General features: G+C 35.8%; 4 protein-coding genes across 9 annotated transcripts; 1 reads left to right on the top strand and 3 right to left on the bottom strand.

Moving 5' to 3' along the window:
- The first annotated feature begins 2,125 nt into the window (after window positions 1–2,125).
- Window positions 2,126–3,295, top strand: LOC104737107 (methyl-CpG-binding domain-containing protein 1-like). 2 transcript variants are annotated; one of them, XM_010457212.2, is made up of 2 exons: window positions 2,126–2,346; window positions 2,680–3,295. In XM_010457212.2, the coding sequence occupies exons 1-2, from the start codon at window positions 2,302–2,304 to the stop codon at window positions 3,157–3,159; spliced, it is 525 nt and encodes a 174-aa protein (XP_010455514.1). In that variant the 5' UTR covers window positions 2,126–2,301; the 3' UTR covers window positions 3,160–3,295. The 2 variants fall into 2 exon arrangements, with proteins under 2 accessions (XP_010455514.1, XP_087338979.1); XM_087482853.1 differs by having other exon boundaries at window positions 2,192–2,346; window positions 2,728–3,295.
- A 170-nt stretch (window positions 3,296–3,465) lies between these two features.
- Window positions 3,466–5,981, bottom strand: LOC104737106 (elongation factor Ts, mitochondrial). 4 transcript variants are annotated; one of them, XM_087482852.1, is made up of 10 exons: window positions 5,871–5,981; window positions 5,578–5,659; window positions 5,320–5,478; window positions 5,046–5,218; window positions 4,856–4,945; window positions 4,554–4,728; window positions 4,282–4,466; window positions 4,054–4,179; window positions 3,865–3,953; window positions 3,466–3,769 (listed from the first exon to the last, which is right to left on the bottom strand). In XM_087482852.1, exons 2-10 carry the CDS (start codon window positions 5,633–5,635, stop codon window positions 3,730–3,732), a joined length of 1,095 nt encoding a protein of 364 aa, XP_087338978.1. In that variant the 5' UTR covers window positions 5,636–5,659; window positions 5,871–5,981; the 3' UTR covers window positions 3,466–3,729. The 4 variants fall into 4 exon arrangements, with proteins under 4 accessions (XP_087338978.1, XP_087338977.1, XP_087338976.1 ...); XM_087482851.1 differs by having other exon boundaries at window positions 5,765–5,912; XM_087482850.1 differs by having other exon boundaries at window positions 5,320–5,659.
- Window positions 5,982–6,404: 423 nt separating this feature from the next.
- Window positions 6,405–12,379, bottom strand: LOC104737105 (protein SPA1-RELATED 2). 2 transcript variants are annotated; one of them, XR_015578918.1, is made up of 8 exons: window positions 11,984–12,379; window positions 10,055–11,527; window positions 9,444–9,601; window positions 8,306–9,074; window positions 8,062–8,189; window positions 7,556–7,873; window positions 7,405–7,464; window positions 6,405–7,059 (listed from the first exon to the last, which is right to left on the bottom strand). XR_015578918.1 is itself a non-coding variant. In XM_087482848.1 (8 exons), exons 2-8 carry the CDS (start codon window positions 11,522–11,524, stop codon window positions 6,868–6,870), a joined length of 3,114 nt encoding a protein of 1,037 aa, XP_087338974.1. In that variant the 5' UTR covers window positions 11,525–11,527; window positions 11,984–12,379; the 3' UTR covers window positions 6,405–6,867. The 2 variants fall into 2 exon arrangements, 1 of the variants encoding a protein (XP_087338974.1); XM_087482848.1 differs by having other exon boundaries at window positions 8,062–8,208.
- An 851-nt stretch (window positions 12,380–13,230) lies between these two features.
- LOC104737104 (uncharacterized) lies at window positions 13,231–14,990 on the bottom strand. The gene is made up of 3 exons (XM_010457207.3): window positions 14,876–14,990; window positions 13,910–14,500; window positions 13,231–13,803 (listed from the first exon to the last, which is right to left on the bottom strand). Exons 2-3 carry the CDS (start codon window positions 14,460–14,462, stop codon window positions 13,466–13,468), a joined length of 891 nt encoding a protein of 296 aa, XP_010455509.1. The 5' UTR covers window positions 14,463–14,500; window positions 14,876–14,990; the 3' UTR covers window positions 13,231–13,465.
- Between the last annotated feature and the right edge of the window lie 1,598 nt (window positions 14,991–16,588).

Raw genomic sequence — 16,588 nt, 5'->3', positions numbered from 1 at the left:
TTCTGTGATTTGGTCTTGATGACAGAAACAGCTTAGAAGCTTGAGCCTTTGAGAGGTTAAGCTTGACTTTTATTAAGACTCAAGTTTGACATAAACTAACAAAAACTTAGCAAAACATAATTTTTGTAGAACTAACACACCTTATTTTATTATTGTTTACCTAAACATAATTTTGTTTTATTTTTGTTTCCAAACATTTTGACAAACATCTAAGCATATCCACCAAATAGTGAGAACATAGATTTATATGCTCAATGTCTTTAGTTAAGCCATACATTTGTGAAACTTAAATAAAGTGATTGTTTTTCATATTTTAGTATTCGGCCGGACATTTTGTTTACCCGGCCTTTTAAACGTTGCTCTTGTTACAGTAAAGTCTCACCCACACACACCAACAAAACTAAATTAGAAGTAAAGAATCTGTTTGAAAATAGTTTTCAGGTGAGACATCATCAAAATAAATATGTGATCCATCATTTGTCTACTTGTCCAAGTGACCGTTACAACCAAAAAACAATGTATTCATGTTTAAACCAAAAAAACTATGTATGTAATTATATAAATTTGTGTTTGATGAGACATAACAATTTTGGACACAATGAGAGAAGTGAGGGAGAAGAAATGTCAAAGTTCTTTTAGTATTATATATCTAGAATACAAAGTAAGATGGAATTAAATAGGAGGGTGCTTGGTATTTAGTTAGAAAGTGTACGGGCACAAAACGTTGTGTATGTGCTATTAGATGTGTCTATAAGTGTTAAATTCTCCGATAAATATAATTGGCATGAGCCAAAGCCCATTTATTTTATCTTTTATACTGTTTTCAGCCCATTTACGGCTAACAAGTGTGTTTATCGTAGAATGATCTGTCACACTGTAACGTTACAACCTGTTATTGTTAAATGAAAAAAATACCAAAGCAAGTGTGTGACTGGCTGTTATCATCGATCATCAAGCCACTCCAATCTCATATCTATATGTTTCATAGAAAAAACTAAAGAAGTATGCTTCATCGAAAAAAAAACTAAAGAAGTGAGAATTGACGATGAGCAGGGAAGACCCAATTAATCAACCACTACGAAACTAAAGTAACCACACTACTCTACTACACATTTCTTGGTGGTCTTTTCATCTGTCACCACTTGTGGATTTCAAAGTTCTAAAAATATGTTCTTTGTCTAATGTGGTTTCAAGCAATTCCGTTTTGAATATAAGAATCTTGTGAACAATATACTTGGGTAGGTGGATTAAGACCTTATTCAATGTTTATTAATTAGTGAATCAGTTGATGTAGATTTAAAAATATTGTTTTTTTTTTTTTGGATGTGTCTTGTGAACTACTTACTTGGGTAGGTGAATTAAGACATTATTCAGTGTTTATTAGTGAATAAGTTGATGTAGACCTTAGTCGTTGTTTATTAGTGAATTAGTTGATGCAGACTTCAAAAGTTTTATCGTGTGTTTTCTGATTTACTGTAAGTCAGTATAGCTTCATAATATCAACCATAAGATGGAAACTACATTGATCGTGACCGTTGATATGGATAGTTGGTAAGGCTAACCAGTTTTTCTTTAAACTTTTTTTTTTCTTTAAACTTGAACAAATAAACTTTATTTTAATAATTTTCTTTTATTTTTTTTCTTTAATAAAGTGATTTTTTAATTATTTGAGTACTCAGCGGACATTTTGTTTACCGGCCTTTTAAAAATCGCTCTTGTTACACTAAAGTCGTCGCCCATAAAGACAAACAAAGCTAAATTAGAAGTAAATAAACTGTTTGGAAATAGTTTTAAGGTGAGACATTATCAAACTTAATATGAGATCCATCGTTTGTCCGTGCAAGTGACCGCTAAACTAAAACCTTAAAAACCAATGTATTCATGTAAGAACCAAAAAACTATGCATGTACCTAGAAAGTGTTTGGGTCATTACACAAAAAAATTGTGTTTGTTCTATTAGATTTTGTAAAAGTGTGTATAAGTGCTAAATTCTCTAATAAATATCATTGGTATGAGCCACGGTCCATTTATTATATCGATTATACTGTTTTCAGCCCATTTATTATATATGTGTATACTGTTTCAGCCCATTTGTTATATCGTTTATAATGTTTTCAGTCCATTTGTGGCTAACAAACGTGTTAATCGTGGAGTGGTCTGTCACACTGTAACGACACAACCTGTTACTCTTAAACGAAGAAAAAAACCAAAGCAAGTGTGTGGCTGTCTATTATCATCTATCATCAAGCCACCTTCAATCTCATATCTATATGCTTCATCGAAAAAACTAAACAAGTGAGAATGGAAGAGGAGCAGGGAAGGCCCAATCAATCAACCACTACCAAGGTAAAGTAACCACACTACTCTAATACACATTACTCGGTGTTTTTTCCTCTATCACCACTTGTGGAATTCAGTGTTCTAAAAATATGTTCCTCGTCTAATGTGGTATCAAGCAATTCCGTTTCGCATATAAAAATCTTGTGAACTATATACTTGGGTAGGTGGATTAAGACCTTATTGAATGTTTATCGGTGAATCAATAGACTTAAAAGGTATAAAATTTTGTTTTGATGTGTCTTTGGATGATTGATTAAGTTAAATAATATGTAATCAACATTTATGTTGGATTAGTTTCACAAATGCCCTTTTGACTGAGATTCAAAATTTCTTGTGCAGACAAGATCTGGTACTCCTAAGGGGTTGATTGATATGTTTGCTGTACAGTGTGGAAAGTGCTTCAAATGGAGAAAAATTCATACTCGGGAAGCTTTTGAGGAGATTAGAATGAGAGTAAAAGAAGAAGAGTTTGTGTGCCAGACGATTGAAGGTGTATCATGTCTTGATGATGCAGAGCTTGAATATGACTCCACTAGAATATGGGTCGGGGACAAGCCTGGCGTGGCAAAGACACCAACAGGGTTTGAAAGGAAGGTAGTTTTGAGGAAGGACAACTCGAGAGTGGATGTGTACTATGTCACTCCGACAGGGAAGAGGATGAGGACTCTCAATGAACTTGCAGTCTTCATCGATGCAAATCCGGATTTCAAGGATACACCGCTTGAAGATTTCACTTTCACAGCCCCAAAAATAATGGAAGAAACTATACCGGGTGGTAAACGTAAGAGGATCTCCAGGTCATCCAAGGAACATGGGTAATTTGAGCTACCAAGCTTTTCCGAGTCTCCAAACTTGATTAGCCTTTGGACTTCTTAATTTGATATGCTTTTTAAACCTCTCTCTGACTCTGGCTGGATCTTTATTTTTCTTGTGAAAGATGACATTTCTCCTCTTATTATTATGTCATACCTACATGAATCACTCTTACAAGACAACAATCAACTAAAAGACGATGAGAAGAAAAAGAATTATAAAAAAATCCCTCAGCATCGTAGTCTAGCTCTGTACACTTAAGCAGCGTGTAACTGTGTAAGCACAGTCCATAAGGTAAGTGGACAGATCAAGAAGTGAAGGTTTATTTTTTTATTTTTTTGTATAATGATCTTAGTAGGAGAACACAAACAATGGGAATTGTCATAGCTTCCTAACGTACAATCACAAGATTGATCTTATTGCCATATTGTGTGGCAAAACTGACGGTTTTTATAACAACAAAATTATGGGAAAGATTCTGTAATCTCAAGATGGCACTGAAGCCATGAATTCTAAAGCACCCAAAGAAGGAAAGTGGTCTGTAAATCTAACACATGTCCTTGATCCATGTCTTCTTCAAGCAGTTTGAGCAAGAGGTTCATCAGATGCTTCAAGCCTTCAAAAAACAAAATATACACCACATTCATAAGTTACTGATCTTACAACAATGATTAGTCGTACTGGACATATACGGGTCACAGTTACATTTACCTTTCGATTCCTTCTCCAACCTCAACTCTCAGAAAATTGGAAACCTTCACAGGTGAACCCACCTCCTTGGACAAATTATCCACCAGTGTCTGTGGAATAGGACTCAAAAGCTCCATTAAACAAGCGATGACAAGCAATGCAGAGATAATCATAAGGCAAAACTTGGTGTTATAAGCTAAATCTACATACCTTTATGTTTATAGCATCGTTCACAATAAACTTTTGCTCCATTAGAGCAACTTCTTCAAAATATTTACGGAGACGCCCTTCCACAATCTTCTCTATAGCCATCTGAGACTTGCCTGTACTTTCTGCCTGTCATATACCACACATTTTGATAAGCAAACTTTTCCCCACTCGGGTTGTGTCTGTTTACAATTTACAGCTAAGTTTCATAAACAATGAGGTGACGCTGACCTGAGACTTCAGAATCTCGCGTTCATTTGCTATTGCTTCTGAAGAAACTAGGTCTTTGCTTAAAAATAAAGGCTTTGCTGCTACAACATGCATAGCCAGTTCTGAGCCTACACGCTGAATAGCCTCAAGTTGAGTATTTTCACCTTCTACTTCGAGAGATACAATCCCAGCTATACGACCCAACCCTATTCCCATAAAAATAATAGTTAGAAAGGCACATAAGGTTACCATAAAAATGAGATTAGAGACAAAGGGAAGGGAACAACTAGTACCTGGTTGAGGACTTGTGTGAAGATATGCAGAAAGGACACCTGCTGAAGATTTTGACAACAAGAAACCTCTCCTAAATTTCACGTTCTCTCCCATTATCGCAGCTACTTCAGTAACAGCATTTGAAACCGTTGTTTCACCACTCACTTTTGGATGGTCCAGATTAAGCTTAAACTCCTGGATAGCATCCGTAAGAGTGATTAGAAATCAAAACTGGATATCAATATCTCAGATAGTGCAAACATCAACCCACCACGATGTTAAAGAAATGAAAGGAAACAAGAGAGTACATCAAAAAACCTACCTCAAAAAGCTCAGGTCCGAAAGGGAAGACACCAGAAACTTGCTGAGAACTAGTTTCAACCAGCAAAGCATGTTTTGCCATCGCTAAAGCCTGCAAGACATGTCAAATCTTGATAAGAAAAGGAACAAAAAGCTCATCATTCAGCAATAATAAATAAAGCATCCTATTTGAAACTGTTATGGGCACTAACCAAGTACTGGAAAATCTCATTTCTAGCAACAAAGTCTGTCTCACAGTTAAGTTCAATAACAGCAACTTTTCCCTCATTTTGAGCAACCGCAAGCATTCCTTCAGCAGCTGTCCGTGACGATTTCTTCGAAGCCAATACTTTCCCCCTCTTTCTTAAATCCTTCTGAGCAGCCTCTGTGTCAAATCCAAAAAAACTCCCACTTAAAAACACACACACAAACAAAAAAAAAAGATCCAGCAGCAAAATAAAAAGCCACAAAACCCAATTAACTTACCAAGGTCCCAATTGCATTCAACAAGAGAAGCCTTGACATCTTTAATAGGAGCACTAGTTCTTTCCCTAAGTTGCTTAATAAGACTCATTTGGTCAGATACAGCAGGAGCTCCCGAACTAAAACTCCGTAAGAAGTTCCCAAAACCACGAACAGGGCTTGCTGTGTATCCAGACAATAAAACAGAGCTCTTGTTGTGTGACAAATTTTCCAATTTGCTTGCCACAGTAGAATACTCATTTCCAGAACTACTAAACCTACCAGTAGCACTATAATAAAAGACTCCAATTGGTCTTCTCACTGCCCTAGCAAACGCCATTTTTATATGTCCAAAATCACTTCTCTGCATCCAAAACAAAAACCCTCAAATTCATTAGTATAAAAATCATTCCTTTAGATCATTAAGAAACAAAATCAGAACTTTAGAGAATCAAACGCATGTCTTAACTGATTCTCTTCTACCCAAAAACCCTGAAGTATAGACTAGCTTGACTAGAAGTAGAAATAGATCGACATGAAACGAGATCGAAATTAGCTTAGAAATGGAAGCTGACCCGGCGATGGAAGAGTTGTTTGGTTACTGGAATTACGGCGGCGATGGTTTTGTCAAAAAAGGGGTTTAAGATAATAAGTTCAGGCCCATTAATGGCCCATTAAGAGTTGTAATGTCCCTCTTTTTTTGCAGAGTCTGGTTATATTTATTCTCTTACTGAGTCAGAACGAGTAAATTTGTTGTCTCAGAAAGTAAAAATAATTTCGATACCAAGTGAAGAGTGAAGAGTGAAGAGTGAAGAGTGAAGAGTGAAGAGTGAAGAGTGAAGACCATAACCAAGATGGAGCAAGAGACCTTGGTATCGTTTATTATATGCTTGATCAATCCTATACTATTTGCAAAACTCTAAAAGTATTTAAAGGTTGCTTTTGTCAATAACAAACGATGTATTTGAAGAATTCACAACTCATTTGAGAAACTTGTTGAACTGAAACTCTTTGAGTAAAAAATTTTGTGGAACCAAAAAATTTAAACAATTACAAAATCCAAAACAAATATATTTTAGAAACAAACAAAAGTTTTGTGGAGATTCATCTGTAGGACTAAAGCTCATATTAACTATATATATACATCAGGATATGGTATTTTACCTTAGAAACTATAAGAGCAAATTTACATCACAAAGCGGGATCTTATTAAGAAGCCAACAAAAAAAATGAAAAATAAAAAACTTTAGAACACCACCAAAAAGTAGTTCTTTTACCTTACTACGTATACCCATCAGCGGTATAATAACCCCCTAACCGCTGATCAAACCAGAACTATATAGACCAACGCAAGTATAGCTCTTCTCTCTCATTCCCATTACCCCTTTTTGAGGTCAAACTCAATCAGGATATAGATAAACTATCTTATAATCATTCCAACACTGTACGGTTAGATTGAAGTCCTGATCATATTTATTGGCCTGGGTGTTGAAGCTTGTTGTTCATACATACTCAACACCGTTATAAGATATTGGGTTGATACCTGAGCTTCTTCTGTATGTATATATGGATTCAGACTAACTGTAGAACTTTGATGGACCCATTTGAGCTAGCTGAAACAACCATATTCGATCTTTTTCTCCAACAAACACTTGAAACAAATAGGTTGTTGTCCTCCTCAATCTCCTTACCTGATATAGGATCAATAGAACCAAACTTGTACGAGGTAATGGGCATCGGAAGAGACCGGTGATAGGCATACACCTGAGCAAAAAAAAAAGGAACACCATTTTTCTCAATCAAAGAGATCACTACACAAAAATATAAGAATTCATTCACCATGGTTTTTCTATCATCGGGCTCTTATGACCTGCTAGTTATATATTACTGTTTTTAGTAGCAATAGATTAGTTCCACCGTTGTGTAGAAGTAGACAGAATTATGGAACTGTAAATTTGTGCATCGAAGAAGTAACTGTGGAGCTACTAATTAAGTTGAGAATCAAACTTTCAGTCGGTGGCAATGCTTGTTGAGGGATAATAGAAAGGGAGATTTAGACCACAAAGTTCATAGGAATATCAATGTGTACCCAAGTACGTAGAAGCATACCTCATTTGTCTCAGAGCCACAAGCTATGTATCCATCCGAAGTAGACAAACCAACAAAGTTCTGAAAAAAGGTAGGGAAAGACAAATCAACCACGATGAAAAAGAGAAACATTACAAGGGTTAACTTAGGTTTGAGTTTTAGCATTAGCTACCTTCTCGTTGGTATGGCCACCAAAAGTTAAGCTGCAAGCATTTGTGGAGAGGCCACCGTGAGTGGTTTTCTTAAGATCCCAAAGCTTTAACGTGTTGTCAGTTGATGCTGTGACAAGGGTTTCATTATCCAAGAATTTTGCGTAGCTAACTGCTTTGTTATGTCCTGACAATATACACCAAGGAGTTCTTAAATTTCGTAGATCGTAGCAGTACGTTCTGAAATCTGATGATCCAAAGGCTAGCAAATGAGACGACTGTGGAGAAAATTGGACACAGCACACGTTTGCAATGTTCCTGATTGTTCCTAAGCAGTTCCTCTGCACAGTCATGCAAGAAGATTGTCGATTAGTAACAAGGCTGAAATACAAGCGTAACAACATAACAGTATAACCCAAAGTGCTATTAATTCATGTGTATATATGCCAGATGTCTCAGTAGGAGTAGCTATTAGACGACAGAATCCAGCATATTGTGCCTATGCATATAAAGATAGAGAAAAGCATGCCTCATTGATGTTCCATAGCTTCACAGAACAATCATCGCTTCCACTGGCTAATTTTGTCGGACAAGCTTCAGAGAAGTCAACAGACCAAGCCCTCTTCTCATGCTCTATGAAATGTGAAATGGCCTGTCCTGTTGTCACATCCCATAACTAAATCCATCATAAAACATTTGTATTCATTAGAGAAAAGAAAATAAAGGACCCATCAAGTGATAACCAATCTATATACATCTTCAGGTTCATATACCTTGACAATACCATCATAATCAGAGGAAGCTAGGTAGTTCCTAATGTAGTTGTTCCAGCAAACGCCGCTGAGCTTTGATCTATTTGGCATTTCTACGGCTGGATAATGAATGTCGACAGATTCGTTGAATAGGGAATTGAACTCAAATATCTTAATTTTCTTAGACACACCAGCAGTAGCAAAATAATCCTCGTCGCGATCGAATCCCAGAGAACAAATCACATTTGAAGTGCTGTTCAACTCGCTGGTCCTCAGCACAGCCCGGGTTTCAAACTTTCTATGTCGAGCATATTTGCATAATCCATCAAAGAACGCCCCAACACGATCATCTGAGCTCCAAGTCTCGCTGTTTTCTACTTCTGCTACAGTTTTATCACAATCTCTTAGGAGTTCTCTATCCGGGCGTAACCTATAACGTGCTTCAGGGAGATGGGCATCTATCCTTGCTGCGAAATAAGCGCTTTCGAGCTGATTAATGTTCCTGATCAGTCTCATTTCAGGTACACTAGAAGCAGGAGATGAGCTAGAAGCTTCTTCCAGAGACAGAGGCCTTATGGCACAACGTCTCTTGACAATTTCCTCAATATCTGCTTCTAAGGACCCAATTTCTTCCATTAACTTCCCAGCATGCTTCTGCCTTTTCTCTTGGGATATAAAAAGGAAATGCTGCAACAGTTCAGACTCCGCGTCCTCTTGTTCAATGGATAAAGATAAGCCTTCAGCATACAAATCCGGGATTCCATTGACTACTTCAGATTGTAAGATGTCCCTGATACATAACAACATCAAACTTATTTAGAGATAAAGCCTACTCATAATCTCGACGAATAAAACATGTCAGGAAGGAGACTACTAAAACATAAGGTGAGCTCGGTTATTACAAAGACTATATTTTTCAAAGTAGAACCTAACTATTGAAACTGTTACCGAGGCGATCTTCCCTAGCTTACATCTAGGAGAACAACACCTCCACATTTGGTGCATATGTACATTTCATGTGTGATATATATTAAGGTTATCTTCCAATAGCCTCACTAGGGAATTATAGCCTAAACCGTCAACAGAAACAAGCATACAAAAGTTTGATAACGTGCTTTCTATCATTTGAAGATTATTGTAGCTAAAGAGCTTGCATTGCCTGGTTGATGGCCGGCATGAAGATTCTGGATGAAGTAACCAAAGGCAAAATCCAGCTTCCTTTGGATTCTCTGACAGAAATTTGGGAGAAAGAATTCGGTGTCGGATGTCAGACATTGCAGCCTCACGAGCTCTTTCACATTGAAATTGACTAAGCAGCTGACAGAAAAACCCCAAATTAGAATATCAATGAGATCAAGATATACATTAACCTAAAAGCCAGCCATGCAGCCAACTGTACTGTCAACAAGAAACTTCACTGTTAGCATAACATTACGAACATGCTACACTATCTAATTCTATACGATGAAGCCTAATTATGCACTTGTTATTCAGACCACATTGCCTATCAACATAAGTCAAATGCAAACTGGAGCCGTGACACGTATGCCAAAATTTTACGATTGATATATTAGTTAGTGTAAAACCAGAGAAGCCAAGCATGACCCAAACATGCTATGGCCCAGTTTACAAAGCTACATTAGTTTAACACATTAGCTGTAGGTTCCATATTTGATATTTCAACTCATGGATATGTTCACAATTGCAGGCAAAAAAAGCTACAATAAAGATGTCATACCACAAGTGCTATTAATAAAAGTTAATCCATACCTCATAAAGAAGAATACCCAAACTATAGATGTTTGAAGAGGCTGAGCGAGTGTCACCTCTGAGCTCCTCAGGACTCGCATACCATTTCTCTTCCAACTGCTCATTCATTGAAGTAAAAGGACCGCTAGGTGTACTACAATGAGGTTGACTAGATCTGAACTGAGCCTCCTGTAATGCGCCATCACCATTTTCAGTTTGGATATTTACACCACCAGCTCGTTGAAACATTGGCCACTGTCTAGAGCTTGGTCCACTTGACTTCTGCTTCTTTGCAGGGACACAAGGACTAGAAGTATCTCCTGACCGCCTTCTAACCAGAGGGTTTTCGAGTTGACTTAAAGTCTCTTTGTTCAAGTCGCTGTCAAAAGACTCTTGTTGAGAACCTGAACCCACATACTTGACAGCATTTTCCTTGAAAATTTTGAATACAGATGGCCGTAGGTCACATAAAACAACTCCTCGAGAATGAAAACAATCCACTTGATCCATGATCTGCCTAAAGATATACATACATTCTGCTTTATTAATTTCCTGCCGCTCCGACTTCAACCATTCTCTCAGACTTAAACCTTCACCTCCACAACCTCTATGTATATCTGAAGGGTTAGCACAAGAAGATGGTTTACTAGCTTTGGAAGGCAAGCACGGCAAACCATCACAAGCCGCCAAAGGGATGCTGCTAGAAACATTTGCTGAAGTATTCGATACTACTAAAGGGCTAACAGAACTAGCTACAGTTTGCTGATCCACATTGCCAGCTTCAGATTTCTTATGTGGCGGGCCTCTGAATGTGACTCCCTTGCCTTTCAATGTTTTTCTAACAAAAAACCGAGAGAACCCAGACTGCGATATAATCTTTGTCTTGATGCCATCGTGGGCCAATGCCTCTACTGGTACAGGATTCCGTTCAGCATTTGTCAAATGTTCATTAGCTTCACCATTAACAGTAATGGCCAGTTGACCAGTCGAAGTCTCAGGCAAAGACGTTTTGCCTGAAATTCTCCAGATACTTGGAGTTCCCCTGCCAATTTCCTTCTTACTCATAGAACTGCTACCAGGTAAATCACCATCTAGAGGAAAACGTTGCAGAAACTGACTACGATTCATCTCTAATCTAGCTCTACTACTTGGTCTACCAACTATGGCCATGCTCGATCCCTCACAAGTTTTAACAGTCAACTCCTCAACAACATCATCACCCACATCATTAGTATTCAGCCGGCTAGAACATGGTGCGGTTTCTATCTGGTCTACACCAAGGTCACCACCATTCTTACCATCTAAAAACTCTGCTATGACACCATACGAACAATCAGGAGAAGCCTCATCTCTTTCAACCTGAACTTCTTTGATTTCCAGAATTTCGCAGGTCTCCGGTTTAAAAGATTGGTCAACATTCTTGAACTGGAGGTGAGCAACATCAGCTTCATCAATCCTACTCACATCCCCTACTGAGCCTTCATCCATCATTCCCTGTATCATCAAATATTCACACCACGTTACATAAGAAAAACACACAAAAACAAAAAAAAAATGAAACACAAATAATTCATAGCATCGAAAAAGTAACCACTAAGATCATCCAAGGTAGTAAGTACACACCACACTAGTAGAAAGTAGCATATCACTGATTAAACAAAGACCATAACACTAAATCAATTAAGCAAACCAACAGGAACAAGAATAGATCCCCATTTAATGAAAAAACATTCACACAATCCCATTTGTAAAACAAAGAAAGAAAAAAAACAAATTCGTAAGAACCAATTCCAAGAAATTGAAATATAGCAACGCTTAAGTGCTTCCGTCAATTCCAGAAACATAAAAGGACTATTTCATCACCCCCAAATTAGGCAGACAAGTGTGAAAACTTTCTAAATCCATCCGTATTTGATATTTACAGAAAAAAAAAAAGTTTCTATTCTCTACCTGAGAGGAGATGATTTAAGAAGAAGAGCCGCGAAAAACGAATCGCGGGAGGAAGCCAATCATTGACGAAATCTATCAAGCAAAACAACAAAGATCCACCGACGTAATAATCAATCGAAGGAGGAAAGAGGAAGAAGAAGAAGAAGATAAGTAAAAAAAAACAAGGCGGTGGTGCGGTTGGAGAAGAAGCGAGCAGAAGAAATCTGAAAAGCAAAACGACGATTCTTTGAGTTTTTTTTTTTAAATGTGAAAAAAAAAAAAAAAAAAAAAACGCCGATTCCGATAAAAGAAAGTTTTCTAAGGCAGAAAATTAATTATAGACTGTTTTTAAGTAAGCGACAGAGCATACGAACACGATACTTAGTCTTTGAATGGTTGTCCAGTATGCTCCAGAGCAGACTAAAATTGGATTAGTCTGCATTTAATTTACCATTCACTATTGCATAGCAGTATGCATTGTTGCATACTAAAAATCTCCATACTAGTATGCATTTGAGCGTACAACTCCATACCATTGTAAATTCACTATTGGTCTGCATTTTTCATTCTGCTCCTCAAAAGCTCCGTACTAATATAAATTCCATACTAATCTGCTCCATACCACAGTCCAATGTTTTGCATACCAAAATATTGGTATGCATTGTCCGGTTTACACCATACCGTACAACCATTCAAAGCCTTAGATAGAGAGATGATACAATACAATTATCCCAATTAGTTCTTTTAGTTTATCAATGTTTACATAAATGTACCAATACTTTTAAATTTGATTTTGTGGTATCCGTATATATATTTTTACATTTCAAAATTATGCATAATTATTTTGCTAATTAAAAACTCAAGAGATTGCTTTTTACACATGTGAGTTTTGTTTTTAAACGCTTAATCTCTTCTATCTAAGATGGTAATAACTTCATAATCAATTATATTCTCATCATATTTATTGCCACCACGTTTATGTTAATTTCGAATCTAGTTAATTTATCCTTTTTCTCTTAAGCAATTTTGTCATAAAAATATAACATACACTCATGAATGACTATTATGCGGATGATTCAAAAATTAAACTGACCCTGAATGTTCTTATTACTCAAGACGTATTGTATGGTTGAACCATGTACTATGGATTTCAAGAATTCTGTAGCAAAGCTTAACAATATGTAAAGAAGACATTTATACAATGCTATATAATGCCATCTTTAAGGATTCAAATGTCATGGCAATTTGAGGTATACATGGTGTTTAACTTTTGCAAGATAGAAACTGTTAGCTATTATTTATTATTACTCACGAAATTTAGACTTGTTTGTTTCTAGTTTCTCAAAAGAGATTTTGATATAATCTCCTAGACAAAACAAAAGCATTAAGATGTCTATATATGTAAGAAGATTGCCATAATTCTACTATAGCTTAACTTAATGAGTGCAGCTTCTAAATTCACTTCTTCTTCTGGCTCTTTAGTTCTCTGCATCTGAAAATGTTCTAAGACTTGTTGGAACTGCTCCCGGGACCTTTAGGGATTGCCCACTCGGGCCAGTTACGCGGCAGCTTAACCACAACTTCATAGCCGTCAGAAGATGATGATGATGATGATGTTGATGACGAAGACGATGATGAAGGAGAACTCGGTGGTGGGTTATTATTAGTTCTCGGGGTGGAGGTTTCTCCCAAAGCTCGGTTCTCTTTTGGTGAGTTTTCTCTGTTCCTGCATTCTTCTTCTTGGTTTCTTCCCACAGACTGATGAGAGCTTGTGTTACTCTCTCTTGGAGTTGGAGGTTTATCATGTTCAGCATCGCTTTCGTTATTGATCATCATCGCATCTACACACAAAGAGAGACATAAACAAAAAGGTCATCACTTTATTACTCAAGATCAAGATTTTGCATATCTTTAACTTATTGGTCACATAAATGCCTATGCATATACCTGTTCCAGCGTTGTTTGCATTATGATTCACCTCATTCTCGCCTTGACCAACAACATTATCAGTCTCACCAATCTCTGACACAACAGCACTCTGAGTAACCGAAGCTGCTACCACTTCCGCATCATAGAGCGAGTCCAAGAGTTCACATTCCTCTTCAACAGCAGCAAACTTCTCAGCTAACTCCACATACTTATTCTCCAATTCAACAAAATCTTCTTCCACTTTCCTTTTCACCAACAAAAGCTCATTGTTTTTAGTCATCAGTTCATCAACCATAGCATCTCTCTCAATCTCCACAGTCTTCTTCATCTCCTCAAACGTCTTCTTAACTTTCTCCTTCTCAATTCTCTCTTTCACACATTCATCAAACAAGCGTTTGTTACTCTCCTCAAGCTCCTTAGCTTTCTTCTGAAGATACAACTTAAAGGCCTCATAAGTCTCCTCAGCGTGCTTAATCCTTTCCTGAAGACATTCGTAATCTTTCACCAAAGTCTCGTGATTCTCCTTCAAGATCTCATGCTCCACTGCAATCGATTTCTCTAGACCAAACATGTTTTCTGTTCTTCTCTGAAATTGTACAAAACAAAATCCTGAAACAACAACATCAAAAAGCTTAATCCAAACTCAAACATAACCAAAAAAAATCTACAAAACCCCTAAAACCCCCAAAGTTCTGTTTTTTTTTTAGGCTAAAAATCCAATCTTTATCGATCATCAACAAAATAATATGAAGACGAGAGCTTTAAACAGACAATGCTTAAAGCTCAAACCAGTTCTGAGCTGAGAGCTCAGATTGTGAAAGAAACCAAAATGAGTCTCGGAGGATTCGGAGAGAGTAAACACGAAGAGAGTGTGGTTAAACCCCAGATTATTTCAAGCAAAAAGGCAGGTTCTTTCAAGCATACAAGAATGTATATACACAACGAAACAGATAAAAAGGGGATTTTTCTTGAAGAAATACTTACGGAAACTTGAAGAGAAACCTAAAGATGGAAGAAAGGGAGAAGAAGAGAAGCCCCCTGCCTAAAACGTTGATTGTAAATGCAGGTGATGAGATAATGTTTGTAATTAACTAATATTATTCAAATTAATTAATTGTTAAATTCGTATGGTAACTTTTAGTATCTTTTGTGCTGTATCTATACAGGGATGAACTTTCCATCTTATAATCGTTTTTTTATAAGAAATAATCGGTATCGGTTAGTGAAAATATATTTTTATTTAAGCGATATGAGATAATTTAAATAAGAGAGGTACCAGAATTTAATTTTGTATGGATATTTTAGTTTTTATAAAATTAATAAAAAAAATAATCCAAAATTTTCTTTATAACTTTTTTATCAATGTGTTCGACAAAGTTATTCTCCTCTCATTCAGAGTTTGAAGTACTGATATGGGCCATTGAGAGTATTTTTTTCTGGCGGACTTGTTTGTAAGAGTTATGAGACGGATTATACAGACCCCTAGTTGTATTGGTGTAAAATCCTGAAGAATGATCGGCGTTTTCTAGATGAATTCAGCTTGTTTCGAACTTTCTTTACACTTTTTTTCTTATTTAGGATCCCACGATGGCTAAATGTAAAGGTAGATTGCCCTGATCAGTTTTCTAGATCGGTTATCTTTGAAACTATCTTTGTAAACTCTTATCTTCCGGTTTAAGCAACCAATCATGGAGTTCTAACTAATTAACGATTGATTGACAAAAAAAAAAATTTATGAATTTTAGAAATATCAGTTCTAAAGTGGAACATTTGTTGATTTATTCATCTTTATCCAAATTGATGAGACTATGATAATTAAATTTAACTATATAAATTTGTCAATCATGTCATGTTACCTAAAACTTTCATGATATAATTGTATTTTATGAAAATTAGTTTGACTTATGGGTTGTTAACAAAATTATATATTTCAGTCTTATACCCTCTTTATTATTTTATAATATTCCAAAACTTTCAGAAATATGTTTTGAATTGGACATTTATCCAACCTGAAATCACTTTTATCCAAATTTGTTAGTTGAATTGAATTAAATTACAAAAAATGTTCAATCATGTCATGTTAAATGACACTTAATTATTTGAAATATATGTTTTCGTTCATCTCTAATATTTTTTTAAACTCTGAATTTTAGAAATATCCATTTTGAAGAGGACTTTTACAAAACAATTTTTCTAGTCTTATTTTGTTACCCATACTTTCTTTCACATATAATCAAAGTTATTTGTTTTTAGGTTTTAAACAAATCCAAATTAGTTTAAATTATGGTTGTCATCATCCAAATTATTTGTTTTACACTTATAGACGAATTCAGGGCATAAAGAAATATGAGATTGTATTCGAACCTGTTTCTTCCCACTAGACTCTCACGAAAAAAATCACATTTACAATTTTATTTTTAATTTTAATTATAACTCTCTTGGTTCTTATAAATCCATTTTTAGGGGAAAATTTATTTGAAAAAGATGTACTCCCTCTTTCCAAATTATATAAGACATTTTTAGATTTTTATGCATTATTTATGTTTATTAGTATGTTATGAACATTTGTATATACAATCTTTTCTATTAGTTAAAAAAAAATGTTTAATAGTAATATATTTTATGTAAAAACAAAAATGAAACATTGATAATTTCGTAAAACATTATATTTTTTTGGTAGTAAATTTAATAAAATAA

The sequence above is a fragment of the Camelina sativa genome, chromosome 13, assembly GCF_030686135.1.
Source record: "Camelina sativa cultivar CO46 ecotype springtype chromosome 13, ASM3068613v1".
Classification (NCBI taxonomy): Eukaryota; Viridiplantae; Streptophyta; class Magnoliopsida; order Brassicales; family Brassicaceae; genus Camelina; species Camelina sativa.
Note: the sequence above shows the minus strand (reverse complement) of the source record. Positions and strands in the feature narration are given on the sequence as shown.

Excerpts from the sequence above, each read along its gene's own strand:
- LOC104737106 (XM_087482850.1), bottom strand. The coding sequence starts at position 5,635 with ATGGCGTTTGCTAGGGCAGTGAGAAGACCAATTGGAGTCTTTTATTAT. Across the intron at positions 4,946-5,045 it reads ATGAGATTTTCCAGTACTTG|GCTTTAGCGATGGCAAAACA; the intron begins GTTAGTGCCCAT and ends CATGTCTTGCAG. Across the intron at positions 4,729-4,855 it reads TCGGACCTGAGCTTTTTGAG|GAGTTTAAGCTTAATCTGGA; the intron begins GTAGGTTTTTTG and ends GATGCTATCCAG.
- LOC104737107 (XM_010457212.2), top strand. The coding sequence starts at position 2,302 with ATGGAAGAGGAGCAGGGAAGGCCCAATCAATCAACCACTACCAAG. Across the intron at positions 2,347-2,679 it reads ATCAATCAACCACTACCAAG|ACAAGATCTGGTACTCCTAA; the intron begins GTAAAGTAACCA and ends TTTCTTGTGCAG.
- LOC104737104 (XM_010457207.3), bottom strand. The coding sequence starts at position 14,462 with ATGTTTGGTCTAGAGAAATCGATTGCAGTGGAGCATGAGATCTTGAAG. Across the intron at positions 13,804-13,909 it reads TGCAAACAACGCTGGAACAG|ATGCGATGATGATCAATAAC; the intron begins GTATATGCATAG and ends CTTTGTGTGTAG.
- LOC104737105 (XM_087482848.1), bottom strand. The coding sequence starts at position 11,524 with ATGATGGATGAAGGCTCAGTAGGGGATGTGAGTAGGATTGATGAAGCT. Across the intron at positions 9,602-10,054 it reads TGGGTATTCTTCTTTATGAG|CTGCTTAGTCAATTTCAATG; the intron begins GTATGGATTAAC and ends TTTTTCTGTCAG. Across the intron at positions 8,209-8,305 it reads ATTATGATGGTATTGTCAAG|TTATGGGATGTGACAACAGG; the intron begins GTATATGAACCT and ends TGATGGATTTAG.